Source organism: Poecilia mexicana, unplaced genomic scaffold (genome assembly GCF_051168715.1).
Source record: "Poecilia mexicana isolate PSO_F unplaced genomic scaffold, ASM5116871v1 scaffold_5, whole genome shotgun sequence".
Taxonomy (NCBI): domain Eukaryota; kingdom Metazoa; phylum Chordata; class Actinopteri; order Cyprinodontiformes; family Poeciliidae; genus Poecilia; species Poecilia mexicana.
The window spans coordinates 18,720,157-18,739,618 of record NW_028263374.1 but is presented as its reverse complement, the minus strand read 5'-3'; the positions used below and the strand labels follow the sequence as shown (position 1 = coordinate 18,739,618).

The window sequence follows — 19,462 nt, the reverse complement described above, 5'->3', positions numbered from 1 at the left end:
AAAACTTGGTAAGACTTGGTGTTTTTGCAGTGTGTGGTTCTTCTGTAGCTCTCAAAGGATGAAACTTTCTTAAACCCTAATCATGTTTAACTGAAGTACCTTGCAAAAGTATTCATAAGTAAACCTTAAACATTGTGTCTCACTACCAACAGATTTCAAGTATTTTATTGGGATTTATGTCAGAGACCATCACAAAGTACTTTATTGCATGATAAAGAGAAAGGATTGTTGAGAAAATAAATTTAAAATAAGCTAGTTTTAAAACTTAACATGTCTTGATTCAAATGGCCTAAATTGTGGTTTTAAATCAGTAACTTATTCTGGCCGGTTGACCTTTATTTTACCTGTAGTTACAGCAGATGGTTTGCTAGGATCGTTTGAACTGCCTTTTGTCTGTGTGGAGAGCAGTACAGGGAAGGTTCTGGCTTTTCGCACTCATTTGTGAAAGGCCGTAAACACTGCAGGGGTTTTAGGCTTCAGATAGGGAGTCAGAGATAGCTCCTGGATTGGATGAGCAAAGGTACGCCTTATTTGAATAAATTAAAGAAAAGAAGATAAAACTTTCTACACAGAAGTAACACATTAGATTTGCTCTTGCAATTCTCCAAAGATGTCTTTGCACGTCTTTGCTTTTCTTTCTTTCCTTCTTTTCATTTATGTCAGGTAAATTAATGTATGTCTCCGTTGTTCTGCAGTTTCTGGTGTAAGTTTATTAAACTCTGTAATTCTGTGATGTCAACACGCATTGTTGTTTTCCTTGTGGCCACACGCGGCCCGCTGAGAGGACCTGGGATCCAGAGGAAGAGAGAGAGCCAGACTTTTTCCAAAGTTAATTAATTTAGATAATTTTCTTCCTTAACAGGATCCAACCAGTTGACTAATGCTGCTTTCCAGTTGTGGTCAGAGCTGCGAATTTTGACTTTCCAGCTGGAAAACCCTCCAAAGTTCAAGTTTACCACTGGGAAAGTGGGGAGCAACTAAAGCTACCCCCAGTAAGACCGGCTTTGTATTTCAATATGGCCGCTCCACGCATCAACAAAAATAAGCCGTGGTGAAAATATACACATGTAGGAGTGCGCACATGAAGTACGTACAATTTAAAACCAAATAGATTAATAGTGGCGTTTGCTTATGTAGCGTAAAACAATGGTGGTAAGAAGTACTCCGAACAACGTCTACGGGCGTCGCCATGTTGAAATCCTGACTCTGTTTCCTCTGGTCTGACGTCAAACCCAGCTTCAATTTCCAACTTCCACGGTAACTTGAACGCAGCATCAGAAGTAACTTAATTAGTAAGCAGAGTCCACCTGTGGGTAATATAATCTCATTATAAATACAGCTGTTCTGTGAAGGCTTCAGAGGTTTCTTAGAAAACCTTGGAGAGCAAACCGAATCATGGAGCACAGCAGACAGGTCAGTGGTGAAGAAATGGAGTCTTTAAAGCAAGATTTGGTTATAAAACAGGATCTCACGCTCTGTTCTTTTCTAACATTCGAATGTGTTATTATGCTTTTACTCACATTTCCTGTCCGTTTTGGTGGAAGAAAACAGACAGGAAATGTGAGCATTAGAGGAGAAACTGAGAGGCCTTTTGACCTGGTGGAAGAGAGACAGAAAGCTCAGACTGGGAGAATCTGTTGACACAAAAACTGGTTGTGCAGTCCATGACTCTGGCCTTAATTGAAAAGTGGCAAGAAGAAAGTCTTTTTTGAGTTTGTATGAAAAACAGGAAACATGTAGAAGAAGGTGTTCAGGTCAGAGGAGACTGGAAAGGAACCCAGCTGGAGGATGCAGAAGACTTGATTTATCTTCCAGCAGATCATCAAGCCAAACACACAGCCTGAGCGACAATAGAGCGGTTTAGATTACAGCGTACTTATGTGCTAGAATGGCCTAGTCAAAGTTCAGACCTGAATCAAACTGAAAATCTTGAAAACCTGATGCTCACAGACTGTCTCCATCTAACAGTCGGCCTTCTATCACCTGAAGAACATTTCCAGAAACAGAAGACTAAAGTCTCAATAAGATCTAGAGAAATGCATCCATGCGACTTATTGTTAGTCGCACTGATTACTGATGACCGATCCAGAACGCTGCTGCTCATCTTCTCACTAAAACCAGGAAGATGGAGAACATCAACCCAGTTCTAAAGTCCCTACACTGAGAGAATAGACTTTAAAATACTGTTAGTTTATAAATCACCAAACGGCTCAGCACCACAATACTTTAAACATCTGCTGTTGTCATAGCAACCTTCCAGACCCCTCAGGTCTTCTGGTTCTGGTCTGCAGAACCAGAACCAAAACCAGAACCAAACAAGGAGAAGCAGCATTCAGCTTCTATGCACCACAAATCTGGAATGAACTTCCTGAAAACTGAAAAACAGCCAAAACACTGAGTTCCTTAAAATCAAGAATAAAAACACTCAGGTGTAGAGTTGCTTTGGTATCAGATTAAATGAAACATTGATCAACAATCTGATGTGTAACTTGACAAAATGTTATGTTTCACTTGTCGACTGTGTGTTCTATGACTTTGTATTTTTGTGTTTTTATGATGTAAAGCACTTTGCCTTGTTGCTGAAATGTGATTTACAAATAAATAAATCTGACTCAACATTGGCTGTACTGCAACAACAAATGGGTAAAAACACTGAACTTACTAAAACAGACCTTTTTAATTTGAGTGAAAGGTTTTCCTACAAAGTAGTATGTGGCACACACATACTCACACACCAAACTTTACTGATTCTTAAGTGTGAAAAAATACAAAAATCATGTCCGTTTTATTCTACATCATAGATAGGTTTATTTAACATAAAATCTTGATAAAGTTTGCAGAGGTAAACTTAATAATTTAAGAGGCATAGGCAAGAGACAGTAAACACATCAGTCATAAAGCTAGTCCTGCTTAATTTTCACTTCTGGTCACTAAATGTTTTCTATATAAACCACTTGACCAGCTGGCTTCACTCTGACCAATCTGAGGTGGGATTTGGGGTCCTTAAAAGTCACAAAGTGCTTCTGATATCCTGGAGATTTGGCCACTTTCTTCCCCTGAAAGTAGACTCTGCAGTCTATTTAGAGCAGTGTTAATTTACAGAGCCTCAGTGGCATGGCAGTGTTTGATGGGAGCGCAGACAAAGAGTATCAAAAGCCTGAATCCAGGCCAAAGCCATGGGGATCCATCACCACAGGGTGATCCTGACAACCATCAGATCCTCCTTTTCAGAAGATGACACGTCATAAGGGCTCCTCAAGGCCCTGTCACTCTCTGAATCAGAGAGTCTTTGTTCGCATCAAAGGCTCGATTTATTACCAATTTTGAGAGATTGTCAGTTGGCGCGTTCCCCTCTCTGTTTTTCCACAAGAGTTGGACAGGATGCGGCGCTAAACTTTGATATTCATCCGAGCTGACAGTGCATGTATTTAAGTCTTGTCAAGCTTGAGAAGTTTGGACCACATCCTGTGGAGAAACATGAGGGATTTGGCAGAGAGCGAAAAGGGAAGCTGCCACCACACCGAATGAAAAATGCCTTGACCGGGGTCATAGGTCAAGAGAAAAATAAACTCGTTTTTCTTCTGTCCACAGCAGTAACGTACAGCAAATGTGTTAAACAGACGCAGTTTGTGTTGAAGCGATGGCGTCTCTTACCTGCAGCACACACCACCAGATCCAGGAAAAACCCAGAGGACAGAAGAAGAAACGCAAACAGCATCCTGGCTCTGTTGACCTTTAACCTACAAAAACAGGACTGTCTGAGGTACAAAATGGTGTTATTGCATTTAAAGTCACCTAAGAGTCAGCTGAGCCAAATGAAGAAGACTGAAATGAAAGCTCTACCTGAGATGAATCCAACGCGGCGAGCCGAAGACCAAACCCAAAATGCTGAGAGCCAAAGTTTTTCAGCTTCACGTCCATCAGCAGAGAGCCAATGAAGGTTTGGTGGGTGGAGATAAAAACTGGATTTCTGATGAAAGGGTGGAGAGAAACAGCATGAGGTCCAAACACGAAGCTGCCCCAGTTACCCTATATGTGACCAAATACATTATTTATCACACATAACTGATAAATATTAAGAGTGTAGCTGAGATGTAGAGTTATAAGTAACTCTAAAAATAGATATTAAATAATGGTCTCAGTCATTTTTTACCAAAAGTGATTTTTTTTGGGGGGGGGGGCTAAAAATGACTTGGGCCATTATTCATTATTTTAGGACTGTAACGATGTGTAGGATTCATATCAATTTCTTAACATAGATGTGAAAAATTATAAATTAAAACTGTAATAATTAATATTTATTTATTCATTGTTTGGTATAAAATTATTATTATTTGCAAAGGCCAATACATTTATTTATTTATTTTTGTTGCTGATTTTGATCTTTGATTGATTGCTTTCTCTGGGTATAATTCATAAAAACTACCAAATATTGAATAAGCAGACAACTGGATTTAAAGACTCATTATGATTAAAAATACCATGGAGACATGCAAAAAGTTGGCCAGATCATTAAATGTATTGCTGTATTGCAAATAAAGATGGAGATGGGTGTTATTTGTTGCTTAATATAAATTTTTTAAAGGTGCGAATAAAATCAGATTATTTTCCCAAAAAAAATTGTTATACATTGGGAAATGTTTGTCTCATTTGCTTTTCAGAGAAACAAAGCTCTAGTTGAGTATAATATTTTATTTATTTAACGTGAACCAACAAATATAACCAGTCCAACACCAAGCATGAGTCAATGGGAGAATAATATTTTTGGCAAAGGCAGAGGATTTGGCAGGTTTTTCATTGAAGCAACCCACAAAGTCAGTTCTGTTGTTGAGCCCACAATGTGTTTTTTCTTACACTTGTAGTGAAATAAACAAGTTTTCCAAATGATTGCCAAGAGGGAGTGTTATAATAATTTTTGTGTGTTTGTTCTGTCTTCTCAAATATGTTGGAGGTTTATTCCTGTTAAAGGGGAGTTTTTTCTTTCTGCTACATACTAGTCGAGTATAGCACTAGTAGTGTAGCACTACTTCAACACATTTTTAATCACGTAAAAGTAAAATGTAGAAAGAAATTAGTCAAGTAAGAGCAAAAAAGTAGTTGGTAAAAAGGCGACTCTAGTACTGAGTAACTGATCAAAACATAAATTATTTAATATTTTATATAAATACCATAATTACAAAATAACAAAACATTTTTCCAAATCTTTTTTTTTCTTTTCAATAAAGAACCTAGAAAATGTTAACAAATACTGCAGGTGTGTTTGTGTCTGGTGATATATATTTTCTTTTTTTGGTTAAAACAACCTTGTTCTTTATTTACTGCGTTGAATAATTTCTGGATAATTTAATTTAATTTAATTTCTGGATATTCTACCCACAATGTAACTTATTGAAGTTACTCACAGTAAGAGTAGCAATACTTGATAATAAAATTACTAAAGTAAAGGTAAAAAGTACAGCATAGTAAAAAATACTTCTAAAAGTACCCCTCCAAAAGTTACTCAAGTAATTGTAACTGAATGTAACTCGTTACAACGAACCAACTTTGCTTTTTTGTAGCCAATTTGAATAATAAACTGAACTTGACTGCAATGTTTGATAAAGACAATTTTTTTTGTAAAGTACCTTGAGCTTGAGAAGTCATGTTGTGAATTTGCGCGATATAAATTAACTGATCTGAAATCATTTTGTCATGTTTTCTGACGTTACATATTAATTAAATATGTCCTCCATGTATGTGGTACACATGCACTGTAGGAGTGTATAAGGTGTGTGATAAGGTGGCCGTGGATGTAGACGAGGCCATAGGGCGCGCAGTAGCCGTCCCGTTGCTTTTCTCATCGCTTTTTTCGGTGATGAGCTCCAAAACGACTCCGATGAGTCCGATTGGTCTTTCGGACCAACCGTTAACCGGTGCGCGTCGCGTGCGAGGTAAAGCGGCGACCAACAATTGGCCGAGCTGATTTTTTTTTTCCTGAAGGGGCGTATTTTTTAAGCCATCTTGACTGAATATTTAGCCTCATCCTAGGTACTTTAAATTGATATCTTCGGGATTTTGCCGTCCCAGAGTTTCCCACCGCCGTCGTTCCAAAGGCTGAAGTCGCGCCAATGAAACCGGGCGGAGTTCGTGTGCCGAAGCGGAGCGGCGGCGGAGAAGCGGACCGCTGAAGATGACGCTGCTAACGGCTAGCATGTCCGCCTCGGTCGGAGTCTGTCACTAGCTGACATTTAGCCAGGTGCAGTTTTTCCCCCCCTGCTTGGCACCGCAGAGGACGGTTCATCAAGGTAAGCTGGGCGGGTGATTTTTTTCTCGGCATTTTCAGCACCGTTTAGAATAACTGCCGTTTTGTCGCTCTTTATCCGTGTGTCCTGTCCGACCGAGCAACGTTATCACCTCAGACACGGATAGAGACAGTCTTTTGCAGGGGTCTGGAGCACAAAGAAAGACCAGAAACGTTGCTCGGCGTCTTTGTGGTGATCTGGTGTGTACGTGCTATTAGTTAATACATTAAGGCACGATGCAGTAGAGAGCACCTGCTCTCTGGTTGCTGTTTGAATGTATAATTGGACTGCTAATGAACTTGCAACACAAGCGCTGTCTCTACTGTTGTGCGCCTAAAATGGCTGACAGATGTTAGCTGCTTGGGCTGGTATTTAGCACTCTACAACCTAACTATGCACAGCAACAAAATGGGGAAAAAACACGGTGCTGTCTTGTGATTGGTCACAGGGAGATACAGTCACGTCACAGAGTGCTTAGAGGGACCAATAGGAAGAGAGCAGAGATAAACTCATGTAATACTCATGTTGTATTTGTGTTTGTGCAGCAAGGTTGGTTGAGGTAACAAACTGTGTTATTACAGAGCGAAGCGCCAGACTTGAGCCCTTTTTGTATATTAACTATAGTTTTCGATAATACATATTTGAATAAAGTTAAAATGTAAAGCAAAACATTTTTGTCATTCAGTACATTAATTACTTAGAAATAAATGCGACATTTCGTAGTTTGTTTATATTACTTTCTAAGATTGTTGCACTTACTCCAAAAACATTAAAGCATTAAAATAAATTGTGAGTTAAATAGAAATTCATTATATATCTTGTCTATTTTAATTATTACAGTAATATGTAAACAAAATATGCCTTGGTAGGTTTTTGCCTATTGGCAAAACCTGAAACATTTATTTATTGGGATGGCATTTTACCCCTCTGAAAAAATATACTGACATTGAATGCTTTAACATGACATTTTTGCATGATGTTATACAGCCGCATTGAAATATTCAATAATTTCAAGGCTTTTTGTACAGCTACTTTCTGAAAGTAGAACATCAGTGTTTTTGCAGAAACTTGAATCATGTCATTCTTTCTTTGTATCCTTTAGAAAGCAGGAGTAAAGTCTCATGCGGAGGCTGAAGAGGTGGGAATGTGAGACTACTGCTAGAGGACTCAACATGGGAAGGGGTCGAGGCAGGGGGAGAGGAAGAGGCAGACAGGCGGGTCAACCGAGGCCTCCCTCGCCTTACCGGCTGCAGCTCTCCCCGTCCAGGGAGACTCTGACGTACGCTCAGGCCCAGAAAATTGTGGAAGTGGATCTCGATGGAAGACTCCATCGGATTAACATCACAGATCCTCTCCCGGTCATCACAGAGGATGAGATGATGGCTCAGGACATTGCAGAGTGTAACAGCAACAAGGAGAACAGCGAGCAAAAGCAAGGTAAAAACAGATCATGGAGGAAACCTAACAACAAGAGCCGAAGGAGTGGTAAAAATACATCTCAGCAGAACCAGCGGTCTGGCTCACAGCAGCAAACAGGATCTTCTTGTTCCTTCCAGCACCCGTCTCACCAAAGCCCCCTGCCAGAGCCCACCTTCCGCGAGCTGGGCTCAGTTTCCCCCTGTGAAGCACCTCCGCTCCCTGCAGCCTATTATCGCTACATAGAGAAGTCCGGGGAGGAGCAGGACAATGTGGCTGAGTACGACATGGATGAGGAGGACCTGGCTTGGCTGGAGATGGTGAACCAAAAGAGGGTGTGTGACGGCCATGCGTCTGTGTCTCCAGACACGTTTGAGCTTCTGATCGACCGCCTGGAGAGGGAGTCCGTCCTGGAGTCACGCAGCCAGGCTTTATCTCAGAACGCAGTCGATGAGGACGCCTTCTGCTGCGTCTGCCTGGACGACGAGTGTCTGAACAGTAACGTCATCCTGTTCTGTGACATCTGCAACCTGGCCGTCCACCAGGAGTGCTATGGTGTGCCCTACGTACCTGAAGGCCAGTGGCTGTGCCGCTGCTGCCTGCAGTCCCCCTCCCGCCCTGTAGACTGTGTACTCTGCCCCAACCGAGGAGGTGCCTTCAAACAGACGAGCGACGGACGGTGGGCCCACGTCGTCTGTGCCATATGGATCCCCGAGGTATGCTTTGCCAACACGGTGTTCTTGGAGCCCGTTGAGGGGGTGAAGAACATCCCCCCAGCTCGCTGGAAGCTCACGTGCTACCTCTGTAAGCAGAAAGGCAGGGGAGCTTCCATCCAGTGCCACAAAGCGAACTGCTACAGAGCTTTTCATGTGACCTGCGCCCAGAAGGCCGGACTATTCATGAAAATAGACCCGGTCCGAGAGACCGGCGTCAACGGCACCACCTTCTCTGTGAAGAAGACAGCTTTCTGCGAGAATCACTCCCCTGTCGGGTCTCGGCGGGACGCATCCGGGGATGAGTCTGTGGAAGGACGACTGGTGGGAGGGCGGGGCAGTCGGGGACAGAGGTCATATACTCAGAGCCCTCCGTCACCAACCAACAAGAAGCCAACCAAAGGCCAGAAGAAGAAGAACACTAAAGGGTCTGGGTCGACACGGCGTTCGAATGTTCCTGTGCTGCTTGTGCCTCAGATCCCCTCTCACAGGTCAGACTTATACAGACTTCTTGGATTATTTTCCATCTTCTTGCATCTTATTTTACACTCAGCTATAAAATCACCTTTTAATATCTGTTACATTGTTCATCACAGGCTAAACAAGATCTGCACAGGAGTTGAAGTACAGAGGAAAAATCAGTTCATGCAGAGACTTCATAATTATTGGTTACTGAAAAGACAGTCGCGAAATGGCATGCCTTTAATACGCCGACTTCATTCCCATCTACAGACTCACAAGGCTGCAGAGCAGGTGAGCACAGCTGCCTTCTGTCCTCTTTTCATTCAATTCTTCTACAATACATGAAGCTTAACCCCTCAATGTTTTCAAACATAATCAAATTGTTTGAATAATATACAGTACCTTAAAGATGTCTTACTACTTCTTGAACTTTTTTTCTCATTTTCCTGTGATGCAACCACAGACTTCAATGTATTTTATTGGATAAACCGACACAAAGCACTGCCTAATTGTCATGTGGAAGGAAGTAGATACATGAGTTTTCAAAAGTTTATGCAAATTAATCATTTTAATAGTATGATGTGCAATGTATTAGATTCAATGTCCACTACAACCCAAAAAGAGTTTATTCTTTGTGGAGCTACTTTCCTTTTCTATTATCTCAGTCAGATTGGACAGAGAGCATTTTTTTTTTTTTTTTTTTTTCCCCAAGTTTTGCGAAAGAGTCGGTTGATTTTGGTTGGACTTTGACTAAGCCATTTTAACATCTAAGTTTGCTTTGATCCAAACCAGAGGTGTACAAATCTAATCAGTCACATAGCTGATTGAAATTATGGAATTACCTTTCATTCAGAGATCTAATAATAAATGTTTCACCAATATAAATCTATTGAAGCTTTTGTTTTATGTTTAGGCTCGTTGAAGAGCACACAAAGCGTCTTGCCATGTAGGCTTATTACCAACTCTACCCAAGTCTTTTTAATGGCTTGTTTTCTTGCCAATGCTCCATGAAGGTCAGATTTGTGGATTGCGGAACTAATAAATGTGTTCTCCATACATTCTTCCATCTAAGCAATGGATATCTGCAGCTCCTTCAGAGTTTTCGGCTTAATACTAATTTTGCCCAGCTTGTCGATTTAGGTGGACGACCATATCTTGCTTGCATTTGTATTTTATTTAGTAGCATCAGAAAAAAGGGGACCGAGTACAAATGCACATCACACTGTTTAGATTTGTGTTTGTCTCATTTTACATTGTTTAAGGAAGCAGCACCAAAACTCTGTGGACTCAATGCCACTTGCAGAAGTTTAAGTATAGGTTTTCATCCCAGTAATAACAAACTTTATCACTTCCTCATAACAAATTCTGCAGGAGATATTATTCATACTTGAAGAATTAACAGTAAATACCTTTTGTGCCTTTACTTCGATGTTCAGAAGGAACCAGATGAGAAGCTAAGTGCTGCGAGAGAGGAGTTACGGTACTGGCAGAAGTTAAGGCAAGACCTGGAAAGAGCTCGACTTCTAGTGGAACTCATCCGCAAGAGAGAGAGGCTTAAAAGAGAACAGGTAAAGGAGGAGGGATGTGTTTCTTAAAACAGTTCTTTATCACTTAGAGTTCATTTACACCAGTCCAGTTCGTTTGGGGAGATGTGAATACGGAATCGAACTCTGATGCAGATAAAAAAAAAGACAAAAACCTTGGTCTCTGTTTTGGTTGAAGTGATGTGAATACCAAGCGGTCCAAAAGCAGGAAGTGGACTGCAATGGAGGGCATTCTGGGTAAATACAACCTAACCAGACCTAACGCTAGCAGGAGAAATGGCTCTTGGTCTTTTACCAAAGACAAATTAGAAATCCTACAACTGCTAAAACTGACATCACTTCATTGTCTTATCATTTTGTGAAGAGGGGAGTTGCGCTCATGTCTTCTTCAGAGGTTTTTGTGTCATTTACCTATGTGGTTCTTGGTACAGCGCCACCACAGGCATGAAGAGGAACAGGTTTTTCTATTGGTTTGGATCGGTTGACACAGTGCAGTGAGAAAGCAAACCGCATCAGATCAAGATGTAACAAATGTTACAATTTTGATCCCTAATCAGACCCAGTCTACTGGACTATTGGACACCCTCATTTCTCATTCACCAGTCAAAATATCAATAAATTGACAAATTTTTGGCTTTGAAAACATCACACATATATAATGTCACAGAAAATTATTTATATTCTGTATGATTAAGTATTAAGAGGTTTAATCTATCCCTTTGTGACATTTATTAGTTTAAGTCTTAAAGCATGACCTTTAATTTTCTCTGCTCTCTGCTGTGTTTCTACGTCATCAGATGAAAATCCAGCAGGCTGCCCTTGAACTGTCGCTGACTCCTGCACAGGTGCTTCTCAAATCCACTTTGGACCAACTACAGGAGAAGGACTCGGCCAAAATCTTCTCTCAGCCAGTCAATCTGTCAGAGGTTGGTGGAGTTCCTGAAATACACGTTTTATTTAGCAAATGTTTCCTGCGAGCATGACCGGCTAACATTTTTATTTTGAATTTTATACTGAGGTCCCAGATTACCTCGAGTTTATATCCGAACCCATGGACTTCTCAACGATGCGAAGCAAACTGGAGGGACACGCCTACTGCTCCATCGGGGACCTGGAGAAAGACTTTGAGCTGATGATTTCCAATTGCCTCAAATACAACTCCAAGGACACTTTGTTCCACAAGACGGCCTTACAGCTGAGGGAAGTGGGGGGAGCCGTTCTGCGTCACGCTCAGAGGCAGTATCAGAGCATCGGCCTTGACCCCAGCACTGGCATGCATCTGCCTGAGGCACCGAACAAACACGGCTTCTATCAGTGCACATGGGAGGACGGTGAGCTGAAAAATTAGTTGTACTCTTTCCTAAGCACTGGTGAGAAATATGCATGCACTCATGACGATGATTGTCATGGTGATCATTTTCAGTGTTGAGTTATTACATACTTTAAATTTTTAGATTTTATTGTGAAGTTTCTATGATCCACGTGGTTAAAAATATAACTGCTTGATCACAAAAATCAGTCTTTATGAAAAAACTTGGATAGACGGACATTAGAGACGCATTTTAAAATGTAAAATTTTACATAAAAATTTGAACAGTGGACATTTTTAACGAGCTGCTTCTCCCTGACCTCCAGATATTCATCACCCTTAAAACAAACAGCTGAAAACTCAAAGCTGCGTCTGATTTTTTTTTTTTTTCAATGAATCGTCACTGATTGGCTGGTAAGCATTTTCATTGGTCTAGGCACCAAAAGCATTAAGGTTGCTGTTTAGCTCCACTATGCTTCACAGTTGGAAGTGTTCTTCAGGTTGAAACCTACCAGTGCTGACCACCTTAATCTTTGTTTCCTCTGAGAATAAAACTTCATTTTTCTGAATGAAGTTGGTCTAATATTCAGCCACAATTGTGCTAGGATTTTGTTTATGACCACATCAACTATATCTTGCTTTTTCTGCAGTTTAAAGGACATTTCTCCAAATATTAGTGGAGGTTGCATGTTTCTTTTTGACCCTAAGCAGTATGAAGGTATTTTAAAACTAATGCTGTTCATGCCTGTGATGAGCGTACGTAAACCTCTGACCTTGATCACTGTTTGTTTCTCCACAGTCGACTCTCTGCTGGACCCTGAAAACAGGCTGCACTTAACCACAGAGGAGCAGCTGAAGGCCTTACTGGAGAAACTGGACATGGTGACGTCGATGCGAACGAGCGGCGGCCGCACCAAACGCATCCGGCTGCTGCGCCGGGAGATTAACGCTCTGAGGCAGAAGATGAGCCAGCAGCAAAACGTTCAGCCTGTCAACGGAAATAACAAGGAGGACGACGATGATGAAGAGGAGGAGGAGGAGAAGAAGAAGAAGAGGAAGAAAGAACAGAAGGAAAAAATAAAGAAAAAAGACAAGGTGGACGTTGATACTGAGCCTTTGTCTGATGTGCCAAACTCTGGGTCAGGTAGGATCATCACAGCATTTCCATCATTATTGTAGAATAATAATAAAAATAATATGTTAAATCTGTAAGTCCTTGCTGCATATTTTATTAGAAGGAATGAGAGGAATAGATAAAAAATAATGTAATTATTGAATAACAATAATTATTTTATTTGTAATGACACTAATATATCTGAACATTTAATTAAGCAAAGAACAAAACAGTCAAATGTAAAATGTTGACCACTTCGAAGGGATTTCTGAAAGGAATTGAACAATTAAACGTTTAGCATGTCGATAGTGTGAAGATATCTTTGAAATGTTTACCTATCGTAAACACAGGTGCACATTTTGGAGTTCTCAAACTGTTTTAGTAGTTTGGGGAGAAAAATAAAGAATGAGCTCCAAGTGGAGGAAACTTTGAAGATCTGATTGGACACCTTAGATAAACTACCAGACTTAATCCCTGGATCTAGATTTGATCAATTTAAAATTCAGCTGGGCATTACTTGATGCTGGAATCATTTTGTGCACAACCACAAAAACAAAAAAACTGTAACAAATTTGTCCTGCCAGCTTAGAGCTTGATGTAGGAGAACTCTTATTATTTTAACCCTTTATCATTTTATTTTGTAGAGTGAGGTTTTCCCTGGTAAGGAAATTAAATCAAAATATATTTGCTAGGATTGATATAAAGATCACTTTTCTATAAAAATCTACTAATAAAATAAACTAAGAAAATGTTATTTATTTAACAAATTTTACAGGTCAGAATACCATAAAGTGCTTTATAATATATACACTTTATATATATAAATATTTTCTTTTTTATAATATTGCACTTTTAGTTTATTATTAAGAAGGTAAAGGAATTATAATAAAACAACTTTTGCTTAATGGTATTCTTAATCATGAATAAATTATTAATTTCAAAAGCTTATTGAGTTGTAAGGATATCAGAATATGATCTGCATTTTAAAAAGCTGGACTTGACAAGCATCTAAATTATGTTTTGTAGTCATAAAGATTGTATGTGGACATTATTTAACAGTCTATTGATCATGATGAAGACATTTTTGTCAGCATTGATTAGAAGAGGTCAGATTACAGAGTGAATCCAGTAAATGGTTAAATATTTGTGTAAAAAAACAACTATATTTTTAAATATTCTGACTGATTTCTCCCTGATGCAGATGACTCGCCGCCCGTTCTTGAACTCACCTGTCCAGTGTCGTCACCTCTACCAGGAGACGCTCCCCTGGAACCACCTGTCCTGGGCATTGTAACCGGAGGTCAGAGGTCACCTGGGCGCTCCTACAAACGTCAGAGGTCCTCGCGCAGCGGCAGCAAAAGCCAAGGTGAGGATGAGGCCGAAGTTGGAGAAACGCCGTCTTCCCAACCAGAGGCTGTTCACGAGGTGACGCCGCTCGGCTCGCCTCCGGCTCTGCCGCTGGTTGGAGTCGGCCGGCGCACGTCCGTGTTGTTTAAGAAAGCTAAAAACGGGGCAAGAAAAAACAAGTCGTCCCAGTGGCAAAATGGGAAACCATCTGAAGAGAAGACCAACGGGCTGGACAGCGCTGCCGTCGATTCAAATCCCCCCAGTGAGAACATCACCGCCTTACCTCCGACCCCCAACGCCTCTCCTGCCCCCTCCTCTCCTTCCTCACACCACCTGAGGTCCAGAGGCCCCAGCTCCGAGAGCGAACATGACAAATCGACTGCAACCCCCAAAGAAGAAGGTAAGGCAGGACACATCCCTGCACTGTACACATTAAGCTGCTCAGAAAGGTCATCTTTGATCAGTTTCAATGTTTGGTTTTTCTAGCACTGACTAATGGAAAGCACACGTCTGGAAACCAAGATGGCGGTGCTGATGATGAGGAGGAGGACGAAGATGATGACCCAAACCTAACGTGAGTACAGGACATCAGACGCAATGAACGAATAACTTCACACCAGCGTAGGGGTGGAAGGGCTGGACTGTAAAACCTATCACATTATACGTGTTTCATATCAGGCCATATTGATGATTATTGATTAGTTTTTTTTGGTCTTAAATATCTGAAATACTTCCAAACTGGTGGTGTGACCTTTCCTGTTTTATCCACAGTTTTCACTCCACACCGCTGTTTTTATTTATAAGGAGATATGAGGGACAGTAGTGAAACATGAAACTGCTGCTGCACTAGTTACTCACAAGTTGTTGCTAGGTAACCAAAGAGTGAGTGAGTTGCTAGGTAACCAAAGAATGAGTGAGTTGCTAGGTAACCGAAGAGTGAGTCAGTTGTTTCCACCAACTTTGCTTGTCTGGCCGTGAGAAGTTGAGCGGCTAAAGCCTTTCCAATGCCGCCACCTCCCAGAATGCTGTGCGGTTCTGAATCAGAGTTCAGTGAAATTACTGAATTTTCTATTGATTTTGATCACATGTAAAGTGTGATACATGTTATTGATTTATTGTCCAGTGGTGTTAAAGAACATTTACATAGATCATAGTCAGCGTCTGTTTCAATAAATTAGAAAATTCCTGTAGGATCCATTGGATGTTATTAATAACAACATGATTTGTGCCACACTTTCTATTAAAATGGCTGCTTTATTTAACCAACTTTAATGGAGGACTACAGCAGGGTTTACCAAATTTGTATGGTTCTCCACATAATCTAAATGTGGCCATTTGTGGTTTAGTTAGAAGACAGTGGGATCATTTCTATGTCTTAATAAAAAAATGCTTGATCTTGTCCTGAAATGCCTTTAGTCTAGTTCAGATCTTGTTTCTCAAAGAAAACTTGGTTTACAGCAGTGGTTAAGAAACATAAAACCTCAATGTAATATAACCTTTAGCTGTAATAATAAATTTGACAAAAAGTCTCAATGCTTCTGAAAATTCAATGAAAACATTCAATACAAAGGAAATCTTTAAATCTATGTTAGACATTTTGTTAGAACTATGTTAGAACTGACTTTATTAGCTCCAAGGTAAAAATGATCCATGTTTACTGCTTCTCTCATGTGTAGTGCTTCCCCTCCCAAACGCAGTCGAGGTAAGCCAGCTCTGGCTAAGGTTCCCAGCAAGGAAAATGGAGACATCTCCAGCTCTGGTGTGTATCATGTTGTGCCAAACGTGATTGCATGGCATACAGTTTGAATAAACTCTCATTTTTTAAGCTGCAGTGAATAGAGATGAGGAGTATTAATGGAGCGTCCTGTTCACAGGGAAGTCTGCGCTTCTGTCTATAGATAGTGAGACCGAACTTTCACCACTGGACTTGGTTTGGGCGAAATGTCGAGGATACCCGTCGTATCCAGCAATGGTGAGTTCCTGCTGTGTACAGCTAACCCAGCCTTTACACCCCAAAGAGCCATTTTTACTGTCAGAACAGACAAATGAGACTCGTTTAGAGACATAAATACCACATGAGTTTTTAAAAAAAGACAACTTATAACTTTAGATAAATATCTTCTATTGGAAATTTTTAAAGAACGGCCATTTTAGTTCTATATTTAGGATTTAAAATAAAGATAAACATAATATTTAACATAAATAGGGTTGATCTTTTTTTCTGTAGGATGGAAAATTATGTATAAAATAAAATAAAAACACATGGATTCCATATGTAAAATAGGGGTGAAACTAAGAATTATTTTAGTAATCGATTAAACTAGATAATTCTGACATTAATCAGATTTTCTTTTTAAATGGTACATTCTCATGTTTTTTCATTTAACCATATAAGCCTTGTTTAGGCAATATTAGAAATACAATAAAATAATTCAATCTCTCTTTTAAATAACAAAATAAACATTTTATTGCCTAAAATGCAATACCATGGCATTCCTTTGGTAAATCTGAACTGAGCAAAGCTAAAACTGCCACTTGAAGAATTTAAGCATATTACTAAGCGGAGGAAAAGAAACTAAGTTTTAATTAACTGCTCTGACTGTTGTTATTTCAGCAAGTGGTCATTTTTTGAATCTGTGTGCTCCAGTTAGTGATTAATCAGTTATAAAATTAGTTTACAATTATTTCAATGATCGATTAATCATTTCAGCCCGACTAAAAACATATTACTTGTACTTTTGGTGTCCTTCTTTGTAGAAATTCAGTGCAGATATTGTAGGAATAAACTGAAAACCTGTTAAATACCTGGATTTGTTGCATCTAAATTTGGAAACATTAGCTGGTTTGTTTTGGTTTCTAGCCAAAGTTATTCAGAGTCATTGTGGAAAGAGCTGAGCTAACTGCTGAATGAGCACCAGCAGCCGTGCAGCTGACCTCAGTGATTGTTGCAGATCGTTGACCCCGACATGCCTCAGGAAGGACTGCTCCATAACGGCATCCCCATCCCAGTGCCTCCTGGAGAGGTGCTCAAACTGGGGGAATGGAGGCACACTGACAAAGGTCACAAGCTCTTCCTGGTGCTCTTCTTTGACACAAAGAGAACTTGGTAAGATATTTGACACATCAGCAAACGCATGGTGTTTCAGTCTGAATGTAAAAGGCTGAGTTTCAAACCTTCCTGTGTTTGTTTTCAGGCAGTGGCTCCCTCGTAACAAGCTGCTGCCGCTGGGGATGGATGACACTGTAGACAAGCTGCGGCTGATGGAGGGCAAGAAGCCCAGCGTTCGCAAGTCGGTCCACACAGCGTACGACCGCGCCATGGTGCATTTAAACCACGTGAGACGAAATCTCAACTTCACTCCCTCCAATTTTATATGAAGTTTATTTTAAAAGGATTTTATCATCTTAAACGAGCTGTTTGTAGGAATCCACAGCAGCTCCTTTAAAGTTCTTAAAACCGGTAAAGCTGATGGTGTTTGGAGGTTTACTATGCTTGGACTTGGTCGAGGTTCCATAAATGTTTTTCATAAATCAATTTGTTAATTATTTTCTATGTACATTTTTAAAAATAGAGTTTTCCACAACCACTGTTGCTGTGTGTTGATATGAAGTTTGTGCATCAGGCCAAAGTGGGTGGAGACCAGACAGAGAGATGCGTGTCAAAGGGATTGCTTATGGTTCCAAACATATTTAGATTGTATTTGCTCTTGAAATGTCACTGTGTATAATGAAGTGTGAAAGTTTCACCTTAGCATGCGTTTCACACCTGGACTTGGAGTTTTACACGCAGCTGAAACCAGATGTTTACATACACTGGACTCACTGATCATCCAATAAGACTTCGCCTTATTGGATGATCAGTTTGTGCCACAGCTTTAAATTTCTCCCGGATGTCTTAAGAGATTGCTTCAATATTTCTAAATAATATCCCTCCTCATGATGGTGGCGGTGGCAGCACCACGTCATGATGCTGCCACCGCCGTACTTCACTGTTAGAATGGTGTTATCAGATTTGTAATCTGCCCCTTCTTGGCCTTCTTCAGACTGCAGGACGTTGATCTTTGATCTAAACTGTAGTTTAGCTTTTTTCACGTTGCTCTTCAAGTAATGGCTTCTTCCTCTCTGCGTGGCTTTTCAGGGATAGTTTCACTGTGGATAGCGACACTTATCAGCTTCATTCGACTTCTTCAGCAGAGGAAACAGGAGAAGGTCAGTCAGACAAACAGTGAGGAGTATGTAAATACCTGGTTTCTGTGGAGGCCACCAAACATTTCCTTTAAATCTTTTAGATTTTCTAAATATAAAGTCATCACATTGTTATCATTTTCTTTAAACTCAATCTCTTTTATTCTAAGGTTTATTTTTTATTAGCTTGTAAAATTCTTTAATTCCAGCTGAAATGATTTTTGTTCCAGCTGACAGTGCCAACATTTTTGAAACTTTTAGGTCCAGTTATGAGACGCTTTTGGTGAAACTTTGTTCGTGTTTGATTATTTTCCATATTGTGAAACTGTAATATGATAGTAGACTGACAGCGGTCGGCGCAGATACCACTACAGCGGTGATTCAGAAAAGCGATTACCCAACGGTGAAGAACTTTGCTAGTAAATCTGGCTGGAAAGACTTGAAAAGCACAAATGGTCTAGTTTTAATAAAATCTATACGATTGGTGTTTCCTGGAGCCAAATATGTGGCAAAACCTACTGCGTCTGTTCATGTACAGCTGATACATCTATGTATACAATCTCAGTGTGGTAAAAGTGCATGTGTATAGTTTTGTAAATATGTAAATGTTTGTTTATATTCGCTTACATGAAGTAATTTAAGGAATGCAAAAATCAAATATAGAATTTAATTTATAATTTGTTGCCGTAGAGGGAGTTATTTAAAAAAAAAAACCTGAATTATTGAAAAGATTTATGTATGACGCTGAAGTAGCTCTTTATAGTAGTGACGGTGTTTTACCAACATGTCAGCAGAAAGCGCGGTGATGCACAACTGTAGACAGCAGACTACAGATTTTCATTTTTCTCGGTGGCACAGATTTTTTTGATCTTGTCATTTAAAGTCTACCGCAAGATCTATTGTCTGCCTGAGACAATATTTTCTCACAGGAATAAACGCTGTTTGAAACAACTGCTGGTGCTGTTTTATATGAGAACGTATGGAGTTCTGACAAACCTTTGGTCACAATTTTAGACGTCATCTAAAACAATTAGTTTTGTTTTTACAGATGGAAAACCTGAAAGCTGTGCTGTCAGTTTGTTGTCGGCATG

General features: G+C 40.1%; 1 protein-coding gene across 2 annotated transcripts; it reads left to right on the top strand.

Annotated features, from left to right (window-relative positions):
• Positions 1-5,770: 5,770 nt before the first annotated feature.
• Positions 5,771-19,322, top strand: brpf3a (bromodomain and PHD finger containing, 3a). Of its 2 annotated transcripts, XM_014998852.2 has the most exons (14): positions 5,771-6,284; positions 7,384-8,901; positions 9,007-9,163; positions 10,309-10,440; positions 11,214-11,342; positions 11,435-11,747; positions 12,525-12,869; positions 14,041-14,586; positions 14,673-14,760; positions 15,863-15,945; positions 16,061-16,158; positions 17,138-17,292; positions 17,381-17,522; positions 18,325-19,322. In XM_014998852.2, exons 2-14 carry the CDS (start codon positions 7,403-7,405, stop codon positions 18,328-18,330), a joined length of 3,693 nt encoding a protein of 1,230 aa, XP_014854338.2. In that variant the 5' UTR covers positions 5,771-6,284; positions 7,384-7,402; the 3' UTR covers positions 18,331-19,322. The 2 variants fall into 2 exon arrangements, with proteins under 2 accessions (XP_014854338.2, XP_014854319.2); XM_014998833.2 differs by having other exon boundaries at positions 17,381-19,322.
• The last annotated feature ends 140 nt before the right edge of the window (positions 19,323-19,462 follow it).

Bases quoted from the DNA above. Each gene is read 5' to 3' on its own strand.
- brpf3a (XM_014998833.2), top strand. From the start codon at position 7,403: ATGCGGAGGCTGAAGAGGTGGGAATGTGAGACTACTGCTAGAGGACTC. The intron at 9,164-10,308 runs GTGAGCACAGCT...TTCGATGTTCAG, and splicing joins CTCACAAGGCTGCAGAGCAG to AAGGAACCAGATGAGAAGCT. The intron at 17,293-17,380 runs GTAAGATATTTG...GTTTGTTTTCAG, and splicing joins TTTGACACAAAGAGAACTTG to GCAGTGGCTCCCTCGTAACA.